The sequence below is a fragment of the Apodemus sylvaticus genome, chromosome 2 (genome assembly GCF_947179515.1).
Source record: "Apodemus sylvaticus chromosome 2, mApoSyl1.1, whole genome shotgun sequence".
Taxonomy (NCBI): Eukaryota; Metazoa; Chordata; class Mammalia; order Rodentia; family Muridae; genus Apodemus; species Apodemus sylvaticus.
The window spans coordinates 83,649,795-83,672,797 of NC_067473.1; the positions used below are offsets into that span (position 1 = coordinate 83,649,795).

A 23,003-nucleotide genomic window follows, 5' to 3' on the forward strand; every position below is an offset into this window, starting at 1 on the left:
CCAGTCCTGAGGAGCCATTGTGTCTACTCCTATAGGAAGCATTAAGATTAATAGTTCCATGAATCTAAAGTGCAGAAAGGCCATAGTGACCCTTATCTCCAAGGGTCCCCTGTTGAAGTCCTCCAGCCTCTGCCAGGTGGAGATCTGTTGGCTTCCAGTGGCCACAGTACTGAAGAAGCTGTATCTGCCACCTCTAGGAGGTGACCCAGAGAGGCTGTCTGGAGGGACTTTCATGGTCCAGGTCTTCTCCTCACCCATGCGTGGCACCTGCAACTTAGTGTTTAAGTGGGTAGCCATTGCTCAGCTGCCCTGCTGGCTCACCCTGTGGCAGGGACTCTGTCTTAGATTGTCTAACACTTTCTTGGGGACTTCCTACACAATTGCCTAATTATTTCTTAGCCCTGAGGATTTCAGTTTTTGCTAAGAAGAGAACTGAAAGCCTAGGTATGTCAGCTCCAGAGATACTGAGTACAGAATAATTGCTCTTTGTCTCTGTGTAGCAGTACCCAGTTAAATCCAATCAAATTGGTCCAGGTGGCACACACACACACACACACACACACACACACACACACACCACACATAGAACCTTTATATTTTTATATGCTGTAAACAGCTTAATGGCTGGACCACTCCCTAACTTCCACATGGCTAATCTACTTCTCTCTGATATCTCCAAGACATTACTTATTGAAATCTGTATTCCATCTTAGCTGCCCTGCACCCAGTCAGGCAGACCTCCGGGGGGCCACTCTTCCCCAGGTCAGGGCAGTTACCTCTCTGTCCCCTCCTCAGGCACATCTTTCCCATCTGCCTCCAGGCTTGGCGGATCTCCTTCCTTCCCTCCTTGCCCGGGAATCCTATAAGCTCCATTTCTCCAAATAGCTACAGCTTAACGGAGTTATTAAATGGTTAGGTACACATCTTTAATTTTTTGGTTAATGTGAATAAACCATTAAATGCACAGGAATCTTAATCATCAAACATACATTATCCTTAAGTCCCATCATTCTTTTCTTGGACAAAATTTTATTTTATCATAAAAAAATTGATTCTTAGCCGGGCGGTGGTGGCGCACTCCTGTAATCCCAGCACTCTGGGAGGCAGAGGCAGGCGGATTTCTGAGTTCGAGGCCAGCCTGGTTTACAGAGTGAGTTCCAGGACAGCCAGGGCAACACAGAGAAACCCTGTCTCGGAGAAAGAAAAAAAAAAAAATCCAAAAAAAAAAAAAAAAAAAAGATTCTTGATCCAAAACATATTTTAACCTTTTTTTAAACCAAAAACATAGCCTCATATTTTATAAGACATTTCATTCCTTTTTTAAAAATGTTATTTCTCTAAAAGAGTTAAATTCAAGACAGATACATGACACACTGTAGCAAATTAAGATAACCTGTACTCAGACTAGTAACTATCAACCATTTTTGTTGTGAGTTTTGAATAATTGTTCTAATTAGAATTTCACTGTTTTTTTTAACTGCTGCCCTCCTCTTCCCTCCAATGGTCTTACAGTTCCTGAGAGGAAGAAAATTTACATTTCTGCAAGAGCTAAATACACCTGACTTTGAATGGGAGGGAAAAAAATATAAATGAGAGCTAAGAAAGCAGCAAACATTCAAAAAACTAAACATCTGAAATTACATTTAGTCGCCTTAATCTTGATATATAAAGATTTCTGATTAAAAAAAATTAAATACTAACAAACTTACTATTTGCTATAGGAAATTTTTCTGAGGGGGGGTGTTAGGCAATATCTATTTTTATTGAGATCTTTATAGAATATATACATTCTATATATAAATAGAATATACATCTATATGTATATAGAGGGCATCATTTTCATTACCCCATAGGTGGGCACCTTTACTATTATTAGGTTTTTTCTCCAGAAAACCTTGAGGTCTCATGTAGTTACAACCTAATTACATACAACCAACTGGGAGGAGCGAACAAATACTCAGATGAAAACTGAATGACTTTGCTCTCCCCTCCTTTCTTAAAGGAGTACTAACTTTTAAGAGCCCATCTGTGGTTAAGCAGGCACAATATTATTGAGAGGTTTGAAAAAGGGGTTTTGTGATAGTTTGAATAAGAATGGCCCCCATAGGGTAATATATTTAAATGCTTGGTTCCCAATTGGTGGAAACTGTTCGGACAGGATTAGAAGGTGTGGCCTTGTTGGAGGAAGTAGAAGTAGGCTCCAAAGCCCAGGCCAGGTGTAGTATTTCTGTCTTTGGATCAGGATATAAACCTCTCAGCTACTTGTCACACACACATCTGCTTTTGGTGATAATCATGGATTAACCCAAATTCTTAACCAATTGTGTGTGTGTGTGTGTGTGTGTGTGTGTGTGTGCGCGCACGCGCGCTCCCAGAGAAAGGCAAATTAAACAACTTAATGTTAAGTGATAAATGTGTCAAAGTAGAAATCAAGAAAGAAGTAAATTTTCTGGAACTAAATGGAAATGAGAACACAACACAACAAAAATTCTAAGACAATTTGATTTCTGTCCTCTAAGGAAATTTTGCAGCTCTAATTGCCTACATTTAAAAATCAGAAAAACCATACACATTTAATAAAGCAACTCAAAAAGATAGAAAACCAAGAACAAACCATACCCAAATCCAGATAATGACAATAAATTAAAACAAAAATCAGAGTAGAAACCAATGAAATAGAGACAAAGAAAACAACACAAAGAATCAATGAAACTAGGAGCTGATTCTTTGAGTAGTTTAAGATCTTAGTTAAATATCTGGTAGGATTCTGTTGTGAATTCAAGTAGCCCTGGACTCTTTTTTTTTTTTTTTTTTTTTTTTTTTTTTTTTTGATGAAAAGCTTTTTATTACTATTTCTATCTCCTTATTTTCTATGGGTCTGTTTAGGTTCCTTCATTGTTTTTTGTCGTTTGTTTAAATCTAGAAATCATCCATTTCTTTTATGTTTTACAGTTTAATGTAATACAGGATTATAAAATATTCCATTTTTAGTCTGGATTTCTCTGGTATCTGTTGTAAGAACATAGGGTTAAACCACCAACCAAAGAGTACACATGAAGGGACCCATGGCTCCAGCCGCATATGTAGCAGAGGATGGCCTTGTCAGACATTGATGTAACAAGAGTCCCTTGGTCCTGTGAAGGCTCGATGCCCCAGTATAGGGGAATGCCAGGACAGGGAAGCGGGAGTGGGTGGATTGGTGAGCAGGGGGAGGGCGGATGGGATAGGGGGTTTTCAGAGGGAAAACGAGGAAAGGGGGTAATATTTGAAATGTAAATAAATAAAATATCTAATAAATAAAAGAAATACAAAAAAAGAGGAAGTTTTCTGGTAGAATTTTTGGATGTCTATAGCATCACATCATTTGCAAATAGAGATAGAGACTTCTTTTTTCACCATTTGTATCACTCTAATTTCTTTTTCTTATATTATTGCTCCAGTTATGATTATAAGTACTATATTGAAAAAGTGTGATTGCAAATGATTGTTTTATATCCCATATTATGCTTTAATTGAGAAAAGATTCCTTCTGCTATAGAATAAAATGTGTGTTCTGTAAGTTAAAAAAAAAAAGTTTAATAAGGATTTTTTATAAAGATACCAAGATGCAGAATGATGTTAGTATGGTAAACTAGAGATCCTTACACAGAAAACTATGAAGACCAGACAACAGTACTCAGGATATGTTGACATCATGTTGGGTCCCTCATCCCCCAGTTGTCTATGTCTGTAAAACTAAAAAGTAAAAGTAAGAGTATCCAGGTTCTGTAGGACAGAAACAAGGCAGACCACAGGCCTGAGGCAAAAAGAGTCCCCAAAACAGGTAGAATGTCCCCCTCTCAGTTAGGGGAGGCAGACTTAAAGACTCAGTATAGATCCTACCTCCAGTCTCTCTCCTGAGCTGCATAGCTAAGGGCTGGGCATTCCCACAATGAGAAAGAACCGTATACCTTGTGGTCACTCTGAAGGGTGTCTTGGATTTACAGGCTGGTGAGGCTACCAGGATCCCTGTGGTCTTGGCTGGGGTAAAGAAGTGAAAGAGGCTGCTTTGTTCTGCTCCGTTTCTCTTGCAGCCACCCTTCTATCAGTCACAGGGTGTTAGTCCTGACACAGAGGTTGGAAAGGAGCAGCTATTGAGACACTCAAGCTAGCCCGAGGTAAAGTCATTAGCTTCTGGACCTACAACATCCCAGCCTTTCCACATCATTGCAGTTCTATTGCACTCAGACACAGCTTCCTTACTGGAATTCTCACTCACAAGATCAAGACATTCAGCAAAATAAGCCAGACTGAGACAAGGACTACATGTGTTCTTTCAGTCGTTTCCTACATTTACTTGTAGACACATAAAACCATTTCTGTATGCAGTGTGAAAGGAGACTCCAGGAAAGGAAAAGGGTAGGGAGGGGAGGACAGGGCAGGGAGCAATGGGGTATGAAGGATATCACACAGGATATCATTGAAAGAAATTGTCTTTATGGAATCCAGCACTATCAACTTAAAGTTAAATAAGTGAAACTCTGGAAGAAAAGATGAAAAGATGAAAGAAAAGGTTTCTGCCCAAACTTCCAAATGTAAGAATTTGTTCATCTCAAAACAAAAGGGGAACACAGCAAAGGACACTTCAGAATACAGCCTGGAAGCGAGACATGCCCTCATTTGGGAATCTTCTTTCTGAGGCCCGCCTGAAGGAGACAGGGCTACAGCGCATAAAGCCCTAAACCTGGGAGTCATGGGTATGCTAGGTTGGTCTTCAGCATTATATGCAGTATGTTAGGGTGATTAGGAATGTCTCTGAAAATGCTTAAACTTGTCATAATTGGGTGTTGAGAAATGAGAGAGAGAGAGATCTTACAAGGGCTCTATGTGCTTTTGATTTCAGGGTCAGGGCACCTGCAATGGTTGGGTAACAGTGAAGTAATGCATGGTGTTTGGCAGTATCTCACATAGACTGAAGCATCTGTGAGTCTCACAACCTTGCTCTTATAAGGCCAGAATGCCAGATGCCAAGATAGTTGATAAGGTTATTAGAGTTTCAATTATGACACAAGTTACAACTGAAGGTATAGCCAGAATGCCCAGAAATGGACTCTGAAGTGCCCTAGTCAAAATACAAGTGCTCTTGGAGGCTGATCCACACATGACTTCTCTCAGTAAACAGTCAGTGGTTAACATTCTGGGCTTCTGTAGAAAGGCTTCTGTGGCAACCACATTCCTGAAAGGGACAGCTTTCTGTAGACAGTAACTATTAGATTGAGATTGGTGGACACAGCATGGATGCAGAAAGAACAGACAGGCATCTCCAGAAGCAAAACTGGCCTTTTGGTCAGAACAACTGAAGGGTACCAGTCATTCTGCAGGAGTGGAGACTGTGCACAGGGCACAGGGTGCTATGAGTGTATAGGACAAGAAAGGGGAACTTTGGGGATATAGATTATGTGGTCAGGTCAGTTCCCCTGCAGCCTCAGAGTGGCAGATCCAGCCGGTGCTTCTATGCTGATCTCCTTATCAGGAACTTCCTGGGTCCCAACAAACCACAGGTATTATCAGTCAAGTTAACTTGAACTGTCTGGAGTTCATCTGACACATTTAGGTCATTAACTCTTCAGTAACAAGACTGCACAAAACATTTTATTTTAGTTATTTATTTTTATTTTATATGCATTGATGTTTTTTCCTGTATGTATGTCCATGTGAAAGTGTCAGATCCTGGAGTTATAGACTGTTGTGAGCTGCCATGTGGGTGCTGGAAGTTGAACCTGGGTCCTCTGGGAGAGCAGTTGGTGCTCTGAACTGCTGAGCTATCTCCTCACCCTGCACAAAACTTCTGATACCCTTAATTTTGGAAAAAGCTTCAAAGTTTTTGAGTAGGTCTTTCAAGTCCAGTTGTTCCCAGCATAATGAAGTAATAAGCATTTCATGCAGAAGAGGTCTGGGGCTGAGTGAGAGAAAAGTCAATGGTATGTTTCTTCTTCTTCTTCTTCTTCTTCTTCTTCTTCTTCTTCTTCTTCTTCTTCTTCTTCTTCTTCTTCTTCCTCTTCCTCTTCCTCTTCCTCTTCCTTTTTTTTAATTTTTATTTCTTTATTGATATGTTTTTTATTTACATTTCAAATGATTTCCCCTTTTCTGGTTCCCTACTCCCTGCAAGTCCCATAAGCCCTCTTCCCTCCCTCTGTTCATCCATCTACCCCTTCCCATTTTCCTGTTCTGGTACTCCCCTATACTATTGTACTGAGTCTTTCCAGAACCAGGGGCTACTCCTCCATTCTTTTTGGACCTCATTAAATATGTGGATTATATCTTGGTTATTCAAAGTTTCTAGGCTAATATCCACTTATCAGTGAGTGCATACCATGATTGATCTTTTGAGACTGTTACCTCACTTAGTATGATGTTCTCCAGCTCCATCCATTTGTCTAAGAATTTCATGAATTCATTGTTTCTAATGGCTGAATAGTACTCCATTGTGTAAATATACCACATTTTTTGTATCCATTCCTCTGTTGAGGGACACCTGGGTTCTTTCCAGCTTCTGGCTACTACAAATAGGGCTTCTATGAACATAGTAGAGCATGTGTCCTTGTTGCATGCTGAAGAATCCTCTGGGTATATGCCCAGGAGTGGTATAGTAGGGTCCTCAGGATCAACAGGCAGAAGTCATGAAAGAGGAAACACAAAAATCGCTCAAAGAGTTAGAGGAAAACACAAACAAGCAAATGACGGAACTGAGCAAAAACTTCCAGGATTTAAAAACAGAAGTAGAAACAACTAAGAAAGCACAAAGGGAGACAACTTTGGAGATAGAAAACCTTGGGAAGAAATCGGGGACCATAGATGCAAATATCAACAACAGAATACAAGAGATAGAAGAAAGAATCTCAGATGCTGAAGATACCATAGACACCATGGACTCAACAGTCAAAGAAATTGCAAAGTGCAAAAAGCTTGTAACCCAAAACATCCAGGAAATCCAGGACACAATGAGAAAGCCAAATCTAAGGATTATAGGCATAGATGAGAGTGAAGATTTACAACTTAAAGGGCCAGCAAATATCTTCAACAAAATTATGGAAGAAAACTTCCCAAACCTAAAGAGAGAGATGCCCATGAATATACAAGAAGCCTACAGAACTCTAAACAGACTGGACCAGAACAGAAATACCTCCCGTCACATAATAATCAAAACCCCAGATATACTAAACAAAGAAAGAATACTTAGAGCAGTAAGAGAAAAAGGGCAAGTAACATATAAAGGAAGATCTATCAGAATTACACCAGACTTATCACCAGAGACCATGAAAGCTAGAAGATCCTGGGTGGAGCTCATGCAGACTCTAAGAGAACACAAATGCCAGCCGAGACTACTATACCCAGCAAAACTCTCAATCACTATAGATGGAGAAACCAAGATATTCCATGACAAAACCAAATGTACACAATAACTTTCCACAAACCCAGCCCTACAAAGGATAATAGAGGGAAAACTCCATTACAAGAAGGGAAACTGTACCCTGGAAAGAGCAGGATATTAAGCTTCTTTCATCAAACCCAAAAGAAGATAACCACACAAGTATAAAATTAAAGTCAAAAATGATAGGAAGCAATAACCACTACTCCTTAACATCAATGGACTCAATTCCCCAATAAAAAGACATAGACTAACAGGCTGGTTACGTAAACAGGACCCTACATTTTCCTGCATACAGGAAACACACCTCAGTGTCAAAGACAAAAACTACCTTAGAGTAAAAGGCTGGAAGACAATTCTACAAGCAAATGGTCCCAGGAAACAAGCCGGAGTTGCCATTCTAATATCAGATAAAATTGACTTTCAACCTAATGTCATCAAAAGAGACATGGAAGGTCACTTCTTGCTGGTGAAAGGAAAAACCCAACATGAAGAACTCTCAATCCTGAATATCTATGCTCCAAATACAAGGGCGCCCTCATTCATAAAAGAAACTTCACTAAAGCTCTTCCTTTTCTTCTCCTTCTCCTCCTCTTCCTTCTCCTTCTCCTCCTCCTCTTCCTACTTCTCCTCCTCTTCCTCTTTCCTTTTTCTTTTCCGCTTCCTCATCCTCCCCTCCTCTTCTAATTAATTAATGTCTTTATTCTCTCTCCTAGATTACATCCCAACTGCAGTTTCCCCTCCCTCCTCTCCACCCAGTCCCTGTCCCTCTTTCTCGGGCCCACACCTCCTCTGTTTCCCTTCAGATAAGAACAGGCCACCCAGGGATAACAAGCAAACATGGCTTCATGCAAGTCTTATAACAAGCTATAAGACTAGGCACTACTCCTTGTATTCAGTCTGAACAAGGCAACCCAGGAGGAGGAAAAGGGTCACAAAAGCAGGCAAGAGTGAGAGACAGGCTCTGCTCCCACAAAGAAAAGGCCCACCCCATTTGTTGGTTCAGTTTCTGTGAGTCCCTATGAGGCCTGCTTAGCTGATTGGGTGGGCCTTGTTCTTGTAGTGTCCTTGACCCCTCTGACTCTCCTTCTTCTGTGCGGTTTCTCTGGTACTGTCTAATCTTTGGCAGTGAGTCTCTGTATCTGTTCCCATCAGTTGCTGCATGAAGTCTCTCTGATCATGCTAGGCTCTAGTACTGTGGATTGGAGGAGAGTACGTTTAAGAGGCCCTGCCACCTATGAAATCTTAAGCTGAGGTTTTTATGTTTGTTTTTGTTTTTATTTACAGTCCAAATGCTGCCACCACCACCACCCTCCCCACCTTACAGAATCTCGCCCTCCCTTTCTCTTCTGAGAGGGTGCCCCTGCCAGGTATCCCCCCACCCTAGGGCATCAAGTCTCTCTCTGCAGGGTTAGGAGAATCCTCTCCCAGTGGAGCCAGACAGAGCAGCCCTGTTGGGGAAGGTTTGAATTAAATTGTCACATTCTGTACCCTTCATTAGCATTGTAAAGTACTTATTGCCAAATGGAAAGGAGAAAGTTCCCATACCTCTCCTGGAATGGATACAGGCCACAGGGTCTTGTGTCATTGCTGCCAGTCACCAGGACATTGCAGAATGGAGAACTGCCCCATTAAAAGAAGAACTAAAAAGGCAAACTAAAATAAAGAAACTGGATTACTTCTGGCCTTATTACAAACTGAAAACAACTTCTCCCAGTCAGTCCTGGGGAAGCTTTCCAACTATGGTGCACACCGGAAGAGTGTGGTGGGCAACCTGGATAGGGGTCATCATCCTTTACAAATGACTCTTACATCAGTTGCATAACGCTCACCCAGGCAACAAACAATTCATTTTCCTGGCCTTTTGTCAGCTCCCCTTTTAGGAATAAGGAACAGATCTGTTACTGTGTGATACCAAAGACACTAGTTGGTCTCCTGCCAAATGACTCTGTCCTATCCTTGCTTCTGAAGTGTGAGATCTAGTGGTATTTTTTATCTAGGAGATAAGTTTCATCTGGCAGGGTAACCAGCATCTTGGCCTTTTCTCATGGTGAGGACCAAAGAGCCAAGCCTGTTAGAGTGACCAGCAGTGTCACCTGAGAATGTAAATCTGTGCATATTCAACCTCTCCACATTTTCCACAAATGTACACACATATATGTATTGTGGGACTTAACATTGAAAGTAAGATAATTAGTTTTAAGAAGTAAGTCCAGCTGGGCCTGGTGGCACTGACCTGTAATCTCAGCTGCCTAGGAGGCTAATTCCATGTTCAAAACCTGGAATTTTTGGAATGCAGAGTGCATTCATGCCTGCTTGAGAAAGGTAATGAGATTCTACCTGAAAGTAAAAAATGTAAAAAAGGACTGAGGATATAGGACTGTACTTGTAAAGATGGGGAAGAGTGGAAGGGGAAAGGGAGACTGGGGAAGAGACAGACAGAAAGGCAGAGAGAGAGAGAGGGAGAGAGAGAGAAAGAGAGAGAGGGAGGGAGAGGGGGAGAGAGGGGGAGGGAGAAGGAGAGGGAGATTCCAGCGTTCTTGCTGATGAGTTTCTTGGCTTCTCCAGACCTCTGAACTCATTTCCTGAGTCCAGCCAGAGCCAGAACCATCTCTAGCATGTCTTTACTGAGTTTGTCCTGCTCTAGGTCTCTTCACCTGTCATTCTTCTCACAAGACTTCCTGTTCTCCCTCTTCTCATCTTTTAGAACCTACCTCAAATATGGCTGAAGGAGAATACTTGTTCTTTATTTGGGGAAGAGCTTTGTGAGACAGGGTTTCTCTGTGTAACACCGTGTCCTGGTACTCACTCTGTAGACCAGATCTTGAACTCAGAGCTCTACCTGCCTTTGCCTTCCAAGTGCTGAGATAACTACTACCACTAGACTTATTTTCCCATTCTTATGTACAATAGATATCTTAGTGTAAATCTCCCAGTGCACTGCCATATACACTTAAAGTAAAATGATGAATTTTGATACACATAATATATCAAACAAGTCTATTCTTCCAATCTTCATTTTTTCTTATCATTTGTTATGAATAAAGAGTTGTATACATTTACCATTCAGTTTTCCTCTCTTCTATTAAAACTGAAGTTCACTGAGGTATGGGGAAGGGCCTCACCTACTGTCGTAGGGTTTCTACTGCTGTGATAAAACACCATTACTAAAAGCAGCATGGGGAGGAAGGAAGGGATTTATTTCATCTTACAACTCTCAGGGCATACTCCATCACTGAAGGAAGTCGGGGCAGGACCTGAAGCAGAAGCAGTGAAGGAACACTACTTACTGGCCGCCTCCTCATGCCTTTCTCAGCCTGCTTTCCTCTAACTTCCTAGGGGTGGCACTGCTCATGGTTCACTTGTCCCTCCCACATCAAGCAATCAAGAAAATACCTACAGAGACTCTGATGGACACATTTTCTCAATTACTATTCCCTCTTCCCAAAATATGTCTGGGTTTGTGTCAAATTGGCAAAAATCAACCAACATACCTTCTTTACCGCAATGGGGTTGTGGACATCAAAGGTGTTGAATAGTTACTTGTCAAATCAATAATAAATTGAAAGAACACAAATACTATCATTTCAGCCTTTTCCCAAGTCATCTCTGCCTGTGTCTGTTTTAAATTCCTGCTCAGTATTCCAATATTATCTTGTAGGTTCCTATTGACTGACTGATGGCCTTCTCCATGATCATATTACTGTTCTCGAAGGTCCATCATAGATTCTTCTTTTCAACATATTTTTACTGCATTGTCTGGTCTCATTAGCCAAGACCATCCCTGCTATGTATGAGACCCAGAGTATGGGCATGTTTTGTGGAGTTCTAGAAAATTACATGGGTCAGAGATGAAGAAAAATGTATCATCTTTGCCAGGAACTGCCTTTAGTGATGATTTATTAGTCAATGAGAATCTTAGATGGTTTAGACCAATGCCTTATCTGTAAAACACACACTTCCTTTGCCTGGGATCAAGATGTGGAGAGTAAACAGCTATGTTACAGCCTAGAGTTTTCTTAGTATTCTTCTGTTTTGTTGACCGTGTTCCTCTATCTTCCTATATTTCCCTAGTGATTGAGCAAGTGCTCTAGATGTGTTTTTAATTATTAAATGTTCACTCCATAATGTAGAAAGGTGTTAGGAAGGGTAAGTGTACGTTTATGTGGTTTGAAGTGAAGAATTGGAAATGTTGAAACAATAACAGACTAGATTTGGCAGCTTCTTCTGTTTAGGCTAAAATGTTGTGTTTGAAACCAATCACCTGTAGCCACTGTGATACTGATTTCTATTTTTATTTTTTCAGTGTTAGTAGTTTGTTCTCTAGGGATACCTTAGAGGTCTGCAGGATGAGTGTCTAACTGGTGTTGTCCAAAATAGAAGTAAAACAATCCAGAGACACCCAAGGCTGGTTGCATGCCCTCCTGGTTAGAGGCTTCTCACAGATTGCTGGACCTCTGTGCTTTGCCATTGGGGAGTGGTGTACCGGGGCCCCTGGAGAATCCTCAGGCATTTTTGTCCCAGTTCTCTACCCTGACGTCAGCCTGTGACTTGAACTCTGACACATGCCTGTGTTCTTGGCAGGTTCCTGCTGATGATGGGTGTGCTGTTCTGCTGCGGAGCTGGTTTCTTCATTCGCCGGCGCATGTATCCACCACCGCTCATTGAGGAGCCCACGTTCAATGTGTCCTATACCAGGCAACCACCAAATCCTGCTCCAGGTGAGCCAGAGTCATCCTTGTCTGTCCTCCTTATAATTTGTGTGACCTCTTCAGACATCTATTATGCCCCAAAGTGTGCTTGAAGAGATAAGTCGGGCTGATTGATCATTTAAGTTCTGATGAGCCACTTGAGTTTGTGCCTGCTGGTAGCAATGCAATATATTGTGTGTGTGTCATCTTGTGTCCTTATTTTGTTACTGATGTACTTGCTGGGGGCCAGCCCCAGCTGTTCTTCTTTCTTTTTGGTTTTCTCTTAAGGTAGCAGAGGGGGAAGAGCATCGGTAGGTGCAAAACTGGGTCTTGAGAGACTTTGAGTGTTGCTGTTTAATAATAAAACGTGTACTATCTAAAAATCTAAGTCACTTTGCAGCTATAGCTGACCTGCCTGAGTTTCTGAGGCCAGAACCTGCCGTCTTGGCCTCAGAGGTTTAGTACTTCATCACAAAATGCCAGCAAAGGATTAAGTGAAAGCTCAATGTCCAGGGCCTCTCCCCTCTTGTCTGGAAGCTCTCACTTGTCAGGCTTGAGGGAGATTTGGAGCGATAAACTTCTATTGAACCAGGAGAAGAGAGTCACACTCACAGAAGGAATGACTTTTACACAACCAAATATGAATAAACTCACATAAATTCATATACACATTCATACATCTCCATTCAAACCAATTGGGCTCACTTTACATACTTATCTCATAATTAGATACTTAAGGGACACACACTTCCATACTTACATATGTTTATGGAGCAAAAGACCAAGCACCAATGCAGAAAGAACTCATTCATTCTGGATGAAAAATGAGTTCCAATCTTTATTTCATAGAGAAAGGAAAAGCGTCTACACTTTTATTGCTAAATGAATTAAACCTAAGTCTATAAACACAAAGCTTTGTCCTCTGTAGTAAGACTAAGTCTGCCTTGCTATTAAGAAAAGACCTGTTCTTTCCCATGGTAAGAAGCCTGCCTTCTTTCTTCTCTCTGAAGCCTCTTCTTCTTTCCTCTTTCCCTCTATATACTATATATTGCTCTCTTAATTGTTTAATTGCCTTATAGTTTCTAAGTTATTCTATTTTGCATTCTGCATAAGTTCCTATCCTGACTGCCTTTGGTGATGAACTGTGATATGGAAGTGTACGCTGAACAAACCCTTTCTTCCCCAAGTTGCTTTGGTCATGGTGTTTCATCACAGCAATAATAACCCTAATTAAAACAATTGCTAATCTTAATAGAGGCAAAATTGGGGTGCTTGTAAGACAAGTGAATTGAAAACTTAATCTGTTGTTCAGAATAAAGATGATTAAATAGACACATATACTGAAGCTCAGCTGGGAAATGGGTAGCAGACAAGATGGATGAGACTGTGTGGCAGTGACATCTCATCAGATTCTTTAATGTCCATAGAGAGCTCATGAGCTTCACAGTTTTAAGTAGCTGCTTTAATCCCAATGGATGTAAGAGTCTACATCAGGAGGGACACCAAGTTAACAACAATGAAAAAGTACTTGTGAAACATCAAGGCCATCACTGGTCAGTCTGCCAGTGGGAGTGTGCCAAGGACTAAGGACCACTGAGTGTCCTGCCTCTTAGATCTGCATTGTTTTCATGTGGCTGAGAGGCTGAGGGAGATGAGGTTTTACACATCCCATCTATGCTCTGGTGTACCTGGAGGTGTTCAGAAGCACAGTGCCCTTATTTTATTCTATAGACGTCTGTGTTAGAGACCCCATTGGATTTAAAGGATCACCATTGCAGGAGACAAGGATTTAAGTCCCTAGTACCATTTCTTTCAAATTCCTTTTCTAGGAATGTAAACTTAGTTGAGCACTGAGCACAGTGGCTCACCGGATGCATTCCTGGTCAATGCTGAGGCATATATGCATAGATTTTGTGCAGTTGTTCTGGGACTCCATTGGTAATCTAAAGGACAGAAAGGGTATTTTAGTGAACTATACTTATGTTCAGTGTGCTTGAGAAACACTACTCTCTCATTGAGTAGTCAAAGCCTTTGACTTTAGAGACAGCCCAGGCTGACCTATAAACTCAGTGTGTGGTCCAGGCTGTCTTGAGACTTTAGATTTTCCTCCCCCAGCGATTTCAGGGATACACCAATACATCTTGTAACCATACTTACTAATAAAGAAGGAAAGGCAAAAGATTTTAGGGAATGAATATTCATTCCCTTGGCAAGAGACGGCAGCAGGCTATAGTCTGGTGTGAGGAGCTTTCAATGCTGTTTGAACCAGCATCCATGCCTGGTGTCACTGGTGAGGCAACAATGAAAAGGCTCGGCTGATTGGCCCTGGGAAGACTGATCTAGCATCATAGCTCTGGGAGTATCCCATGGGCTGAGCAGGGCTTTGAGCTAATGGAAAGGAACAGGTAAAGTAGATGTGGACACTGAGGCTCATGGGTAAAGCTCCTTGTAGAATTGTTCCGCCACATTTTTTCAGTAGGAAGCCTGGGGTCTATTGGGAATATATAACAGATGACAAGGAGAGTTTGGTAAAAGTTCTGAGAAAAAAAAAAAGATGCTGCCTGAAATATGAAAAGCCTGAAGGATGTGAGATTTAGGATGCATCACAGTACATGTTCCCGGGCTATGGTCACTCAGATTAAGCTCCAAGATAAACTGTCTCTTACTCCCTTTGGCATGAGAGCTGTGTTTTTTTTTTTTTTTGCATCAACACCTCCATGTACCTTGGAAATCTTTGCCCAGTTTTCCTCTGTGCTTACCTCCCTTACCCTTTATTTTTCCCAGCTTCAATCTGTGCTTGTAATCCCGCTTTGCAGATTTGTTCTGTACCGTGGATGTATGTGGATGTATGGGGTTCCTTAGGAGCTTTTGTTCTTGACCATGTCATTTGTGATGCTGTTGACGATAGCTCTGAGGTGCTTTCGATTTCTGTGGAATCGTGTATACCTTTCAAACAGGTCTTTGAAATGTTCATTCTTAAATCTGGAGACAACTGCCTAACTTGCCAGCCTTGTCTCCAAGGGTTTCATTCATTTGACTTCCCTGAGTATGCATCTCTGCCTCAATCAAAACTGGATCCGTCCGCTTTCAGTTGCCCTTCCTGGGAGTCTGAGCGGCTGACTTGGTCAGAGCCTGGGCACTACATCTTCCAGCTAAATCCACAGAACTGTGGAGAGATATGGATTGTGCAGAGAATCTCTGTCTCTGGCTAAGCTCTATCTTTACCTCCACCTTGTGTTTGGTGGGAGCCGTCAGCTGCTAACCACTAGTAAACACTGCTTTCTCTATAACCTCCACCACAGGAGCATGTTCAAGTCTGATAGTTATCAAGTTTCTCCACTAAAGAAATCGTTTGAAATGTAAATAAAAAATATATCAAATAAAATAAAATAAAAAAATATTAAAAAAAGAAAAACATTCTTAATGGATATAACTTGCCCATCTGTCACCTATTCTGCTTTTTAAATATTCTAAATGCATCTCCATATTCGAACATGTAAAATTTTAAGATTGCCAATTTCTACAAAATCTATGAGCTGGTACCCCAGTGTTAACTTGAGTAGCCCCCACTGTGGGGACATTACAAACACAGCCCAAGCTATATCTTCAGTACAGAGACAACACCCTTCCCTATGCTCACCTGTCATAGATAATTGGGCCCCCCCTTCCTCCTCCTCTGGTCCTCAAGAACAGAAGGCTAAGTGTATACAATAGCCACTTCCTTCTGCCACAAAAGAAGCAGACATATCTCAGGAAACTGCCAAGCATACCCACATGGGCCTGTGGGAGTTACCTACCTGTATGAGACCTGTGGCCACCCTGGATGACAAATGCTCTTTGCCTTAATAAAATGGTGCAACGGAGACCTTGACTTAAGATACAGTGAATTTCTAGCAAATTGTGTTCAAAGTGCAATGGGACCATGATGATGATGAATCTGGGCCAAGAGTCAACTCTATCAAATTTAGCTAACCTGAAAAAAAATGAAAAAAGAATTTAGCTACCTTGTTTTCCCTCTCAGAATTTGTGATGGATGTCTGTTTCTCCATAGAATAATCCACCATTCTCTTATTCTCCTGTATTTTGTTGCCCTCTGAAGACTGATAGGATATTTTAGCAATATCTCTCACTAGAGGAATTGTACCTCCTGAGAGCACAGCCATGTATGTTTCTCTAGCTTGTTACCAAATTTTTGTTTGCTGTCTCTAAATGTTCTGTTTCTAATAGACATAGTACAGTGAGTGATGGGGGCAGAAGGACCGGTAGTATCGAGATGTGCCAGACGGTAGGTTTTACATTTTTGTATTCAACATTTGAAAATCTGTCTTTCAGGAGCACAGCAAATGGGGCCGCCATATTACACCGACCCTGGAGGACCCGGGATGAATCCTGTTGGCAATCCCATGGCTATGGCTTTCCAGGTCCAGCCCAATTCACCCCACGGAGGCACAACATACCCACCCCCTCCCTCCTACTGCAACACGCCCCCACCCCCCTATGAACAGGTGGTGAAGGACAAGTAGCAAGATGCTACATCGAAGGCCAGGAGGATGGCCAGGCCCTTTTGTACTCCTCCCCATCCTCACTGACACTTGCTGAGAGGGTGGTCCAAGGGAAAACCTGGCTGTTCTCAAAGCAAGCCCAGCTCTCTTTCAAGTTTTTTTTTTTGTGGAGGACATTTGAATCCACACTGTCTCCTCTGTTGCTTCTGTTTCTGATGTAGTCTGTGCTCTCTGAGAGAGTGTGGCAGCAGTCCCTGAGGGTTGATATTCCTAGGGTGACCAGGGCAGATCCTCGGGAGAGAGGCGAAGAGGAAAGGAGGCATAGCCTATGTGTCAGGCAGCGGATAAATCGGTCAGACTGAGATAAGACTCACATGATGCCGTAGTTGGCAGTGAAGCTCGAAGAGATGCTGTCCACTGTCCCAGCCCGGTCTCCTAAGAGAAGCCGTGGGGATGTGCTGTTGATGCTCTTTGGTCTCCACTCGCATTTTGAAAATAGGTTTTCCTCTGCAAGAATAGGAAAGACCCAAGTGCACACTGCTTCCACTGAAAAATGAGGGTCAGATTCAGGCTAGTTGGACATCCGTAGTTCAATAAAGACCATTAGAGAGGGGAAGTATCTAAGTTAAGGAAAATTCTCTAAATGGAGACATTGCATTTTATGAATCATGGTCTGGCTTTTATTTTAATGCATGTATTGAAATTAGGGTGTGTCCTTTGAGATCAGATGGAGAATGTGAACTCTGGGGAGGTTCTCTGCTCAGAGGGCTCCAACATCCTTTGCTTAGGTAGTTCTGGTGATGGGTTTTATGGACACTATAGAGCTGAGGAACACATTAGACTGGGTAGTTACATTGACCCTTGGAGAAGGAGAGAACAGCCAAAGAAACCCAGCAAAGCAAGAGCAGCATTGCTGAGTAAGAGCTAGGGTTGTATGTGATCCCAGCAGAGATGTGCTGACCTCAGAAGAGGGGATGTCTGTGGATAGAACAGTGAAAACCTACTTAGTTGCACAGACCACATAATCAAAAGTAGAGAAAGAAGTGTAGTTAGAGATGCTGTTTCCCAGGTGAGAATCAAAGCTCATCCATAGATTTACAAGTAGTGGTGGGAGTTGGTAACAGTGCGGAGTTCTGTTCCCTTGCGTAGTTAGTCTCGTTGGTGTGTAGTTAAACCCAGGTTGAGACCTTGCGTACTAAGAGCAAGGAAGTATAGCTAAGCTGTCTAGATTATTTATGTGTAGTATGGTAGGGAGTGGGGCTGCAAGGAAGGGGACTGACTGTAAGTGACTAATCAGAGACATTTGTTAAACTGTTACTTGTTGAATCGGGCATCTAATCCTTGTCTCTTGAGTGGACTTTGAGTATTCTCTACCACCTACAAGACCAAGAGGCATGGTGTCTCCATTGGGATATTTACAGAGGCAGAGGTTCAGGAATCGACCGTAGCTGTGTGGGCTTAGTGTAAGGACTGAAAGCATGGGGACTGAGAGACAGTTTCGTAGGAAACTTCAGGGAAGGAATGGATACCTTTAAAGACAGTCTGTGGACGCATATGCTGCTGCCCATCACTGAGCACCCCTGTGTCTCTGGTTTCCTGTCTGGATCCAGTACCCTCCGTGCTTGGGCCCTTGTTTTACATAAGACAACAAAGCACAATGTCTGCTGTTTACAATCAAGAAGACCACATGGTCCAAACATTTCCTCTCTCCTCTTTCACTGGTGGCTTTACCTGTCCCTTTTGGAAAAATCAAGAAGCACAGTCAGAGCTGCCCCTGGGATTATATCAGGGAACTGCTGGTCAAGGCACTCAGTGTCTGCGACTAAATCTTATCTTTTTTGATAGCAAATCCTTTTGAGAAACTGAATGACTGATAGGGCTCAGCAATTTTATACTCTAATGTCTGTGTAAGACAAATTTTGTTTGCCATTGAGCCCACATTGGAATTCCTTCAGACATAAACATTGACAATGCTTACGGAAATTGCACTTCTGGGGATGTTTCCCAGCATTCTTGTTTTCTTCTGTTTGGTGAGTAAGGCTCACCCCTTCCAGCAGCTCCATTTATGTGTGCTGAGGTCCTATAGAGCCGGTGCTTGGGGGCAGACCTGAAGCAGACTTGTGCATGCTCTTTCTTGGCAACACTTGGCTCATATTTCTTGTTCTCTTTTGATAGAGTCCTGTTTCCTATGTATTTAAAAAATAAAAGTGAATTTAGTCATATGCTGTGATTTTTTGGGGGGAGATGGAAGCAGGGCTGGGGAGTGGAAAGAAGTTGGAAATGAAGTTGATAATGAGAAATTATGCACAATTGGTCATGTTTCACATGAGAGGCATGGCAGGGTAGATGGTGCTCCCCTCCTACAGAGCTGGAAGTTAAATGTTACCCAGGAATATATGTTCCTTTTGATCAAATGACATATTTTAACAAACTAAGATATTACATTGTCCTACTGGGGAAATGGGGAGGAGAAGCTTGGGGGCATCATAGCCCTTCTGCTCAAGAATGCATCTAAAGATTGGTGGTTCCAGGAGAACAACTAAGAAAACTGTGAGGTCTTCCCATCTTTACTCTGCACTCTGTGGCTGGGCCTTTTATTAATGGGCTTTATTCAGTTCTTATTACAAATTGGACATCTAACAGGTACATCTGCTGGATACATGGTAGTACAATGGATTTTCAAGGGTCTGTTTATACTATTTACTTATAGTCATCAATAAGGTACAACATGCAATGGCCCATTTCATGTTAAAAACTTAGTCAGGTAATGGACAGATATGACATAGTATTAAACTCCGTATGAGTGAAGCTGCGTGTGGTGTAAGAAACTGTGGTTGCACACAGTTGCTATCTCAGTTCCTCAGGAGGGTGAGGCTCTGAACATCACCAGAGCACAAGAGCACAGGATTCGTTTGAGTAAAACACAAGACTCTGTTGCAGACAGACAGACAGACAGATACAGTAGATGTATATCTATGAAAATAAAACAAAATGCTAGCTTCTAGATACTTCAGTCAAGTAGGATTCCTCAAAGCTGGACCACGGCAAAATGCCTTTGAGGTATTTTGTCATGAATAATTTAAAACACACACACCAAAAAAAAAAAAATGAGAAAAATAATGAGAACACCATAAATTCACCACTTAAATTCTGTGACTCTTGGGAATGTTAAAATGATTTAATAGCGGATTGCTTTCTATGACAGTTTCTGTGCTACAATTTAAACCACCGACAATTGCTGACAGACTAAGGTAATAATCTACATGTGAGTTTTAATGCACGTATGTTTGTTGTCTACCCTTTGACTCCTTCTGGGCTCAGTTCTAGTCTTAGTTCTTCAGGGCACTAGTGTCTTAGGGTTGTGATTGGCGTGTAGAGACACCATGACCAAGGTAAGTCTTATAAAGGAAAACGTTTCTTTTCTGAAACTGGCTCACAGTTTCAGAGGTTTAGTCCGTTATTTTCATGATGACAAGCCTTGCAACTGCAGATAGACATGTCGCTGGAGAGGGAGCTGAGAGTTCTACACCTGGATCTGCAGGCAGCAGGAGTGAAAGTGACACTGGCCATGCTTAAGCTGAGCCCTCAAAGCCCACACCCAGTGACACCCCTCCTCCAACAAAGCCATACCTCCACAAACAAGGACCTACGCTGTAATAGTGCCACTCCCCATGGGCCAAATGGGGCCATTTTTATTCAAACCATCACATTCCATTCCCTAGCCCCATAGGCTTTTAACGGTATCATAGTGCAAAATGCATTTAGTACAACTTCAAAAGTCTCCAAAGTTTCTCCTGAGAATCATTGCAGTCTCTTAACTGAAACCCCTATAAAATCAAAATTAAAAAAAAAAAAAACCAGATCACATACTTCCAGCAGGACACACAATACCATTCTAAAAGGAAGCATAGTGAGGAAATACAGGGCCAAAGGAAGACTGAAATGTAGCTGGGTAAACTCCAAACTGCATCTCCATGTCTGGTGTCTCCAAAGCAATGCAGACTTCACCTTCATAGCATAGTGCTTGGTTATTAGGGAGTGGGACTTAACAAGGATTAGGAGATACGGCTATGTTGGAGAAACTGCGTCACTGGGAGTGGGCTTTCAGGTTTCAGAAGCTCAAGCCAGGACTCGAGAGTCACTCCCTTCCTGCTGCCTGGTAATCGAGATGTAGAAGTCTCGGCTGACTCTCCAACACCATGTCTGCCTGCCTACGTGCAGCATGTTTCTCATCATGACGGTAATGGACTAAACTTCTGAAACTGTAAGCAAGCATCAATTCAATGTTTTTCTTTATGAGTTGCCATGGTCATGGGTCTCTTCACAGCGATAGAATACTAAGACTGCGTAGTTTTATTTGGTTAGGAGTATTACAAGAATACATTTGGCAAATTCAGAGCCAACCCCAACAGTGATACCCTTCCTCCAAGGAGGCCACATCTCCTCCAACAAGGCCACACCTACTCCAACAAGGCCATACCTCCTAAGTATCACTTCTTATTGGCCAAGAATTCAAATACATGAGTCTATGGGAGCCAAACGGATTCAAACAACCACAATGGTCAAATCTGTCTTATGCCTAGGACTCATAAAGATCAAATCAGATCCAGGCAGCACAGTGCAGGAGAGGGACGGTAGAGACCTACAGACCTCTATGGAACACACAGACCTGCCCCCCAGCACATGGCACAGAAAAACCATAGAAACCCACCAGTTACTGCTATGCAACGCAGCACAGATGGAGGATGTTACCCAGCCTACATTGGAGGCCACCACAGTATGTGAGTTTGTAGTGGTCAAATGGGAGAGAAAGAGAGGTGGCAGCTTAAGCATTATAAGGAGAGAGGGAATGGGAGACTTGATGGTGGAGAGGATTAGCCTGTTATGAGTTGCCAGCCCCACCACCTGGGGTCATGGTGAGGTCCCATCCCAAGCAGCCACTGAGTGCCATGTCTGAGTGCCTGGGTAAGCAGTGGCAGGGGTCAATGTTAATGTCCGTGGTTCTTATAACCACTAGAGAACAAGGGATGTCCCTGACATCCAGGAGCTGTGCATAACTGGCCCTGCCCCTCACTGGATGCAGTGTTTGGGAGAGCTGGCTTCATCTCTCACCTCTGGCAGCACTAGAGAGCTGTGCCTATATCTTGCCTAGACAGCACAGTAGAGCTGGTCCTGGCATCTAGGGTGTGGGTGAGCCAGCCCTGGGGATGTGAGTGTGGGAGAGCTGACCCTGCTACTCATCTGCCATGGGGTGGCGTGGGCACAGAGGTTATCCCTCCAACCCTTGCCACCTTTGGCAATTGGGAATTCTGCCCACAGGATCATGAGCCTGGGAGAGCTATCCATGTACCTCACCAGCTGCAACACCCAGGAGAGCAGACCCTGCACCTTGCATGGAAAGAACAACAGAGCTGACCCTCGTGGAGGCAGGGGGCACAGGTGAGCCAGCCCTGAGGACGAAAGCTTGGGACAGCTGGCCCTGTCCCTTGTCTACCATGATAAGGCATGAGTACAGTGCCTTGCCCGCACTTGACCCTCATCACCTACAACAGCCAGGAAGAGCTGGCCCTTGAGTCATGAGAACAAGATAGCTGGTCCTGCCCTTTTCTGCCTGCAGCAAGCAGTCAGGTGAGCTGACTCTTTGCACCTCACCTGGGCAGTACAGTAGAGCTAGCCTTGGTTGTGGCACAGGTAATCCAGTCCTAGAGACAAGAGCATGGGAAATCTGGCCCCACCACTCACCTGGCTGAGGTGGTGTGAGTGCAGGCTAATGCCCTCCTCCTCACCAACTCATCACCTGCAGTAGTAGGAAGAGCTACCCCTGGAGTCATAAGAGTAGGGGAGCTAACCCAGCCCCTTCGCTGGCTGTAGGTCGTGGGAGAGTGGGCCCTGTTCCTTGCCTGAGAAATACAGTAGAGGTGATCCTGATAGTGAAGGCACAGGTGAGCCATCTCTGAAGGTTCGAGAGCAGAACTGGTCCAGCCCCTCACAGGCTGCAGCACTTGGGAGAGGAATCCCTGAACCTTGGCTGGACAGCACAGTGAAGCTGGCTCTGGAAAGCTGGGTGCAGGTGAGCTGCCACAAGAGCTTGAGATCAGGAGAGTTGACACACTGGGTTCTGCCAACGGTAGTTTTGTGTGGTCTAGCCAAAGCAGTGCTGGAGAGTGCACTCTGGTGGTGCAGATAAGGAAGAATCTGGGCTGTCCAGCTCAGCTACCACCCGGGCCCAGATCCAGGCTCTGAGTTAGCCTATCCCCAACATCTATATCATCTGCCAGTGGTTGGGATTCGTAAAAGAGCCAGTCCTGCTGTTCCAAAGCTGCAGGACCGGATCGCCATGACACAGGATAACAATAATATCCTGGCTGGTTTTGTGTGTCAGTTTACTCTGGTGATGGATTT

The 23,003-nt window shown here is 43.0% G+C and overlaps 1 protein-coding gene across 2 annotated transcripts in view; it reads left to right on the top strand.

Annotated features, from left to right (window-relative positions):
- Vopp1 (VOPP1 WW domain binding protein) overlaps positions 1–18,821 on the top strand; it is a 65,563-nt gene extending 46,742 nt beyond the window's left edge. For both annotated transcript variants that reach the window (XM_052173812.1, XM_052173811.1), the window contains 2 exons: positions 11,993–12,129; positions 16,432–18,821. In XM_052173812.1, coding sequence (XP_052029772.1) covers positions 12,003–12,129; positions 16,432–16,622 — 318 coding nt within the window. In that variant the 5' untranslated portion in view covers positions 11,993–12,002 and the 3' untranslated portion in view covers positions 16,623–18,821. The remainder of the gene's footprint in view (positions 1–11,992; positions 12,130–16,431) is intronic.
- The last annotated feature ends 4,182 nt before the right edge of the window (positions 18,822–23,003 follow it).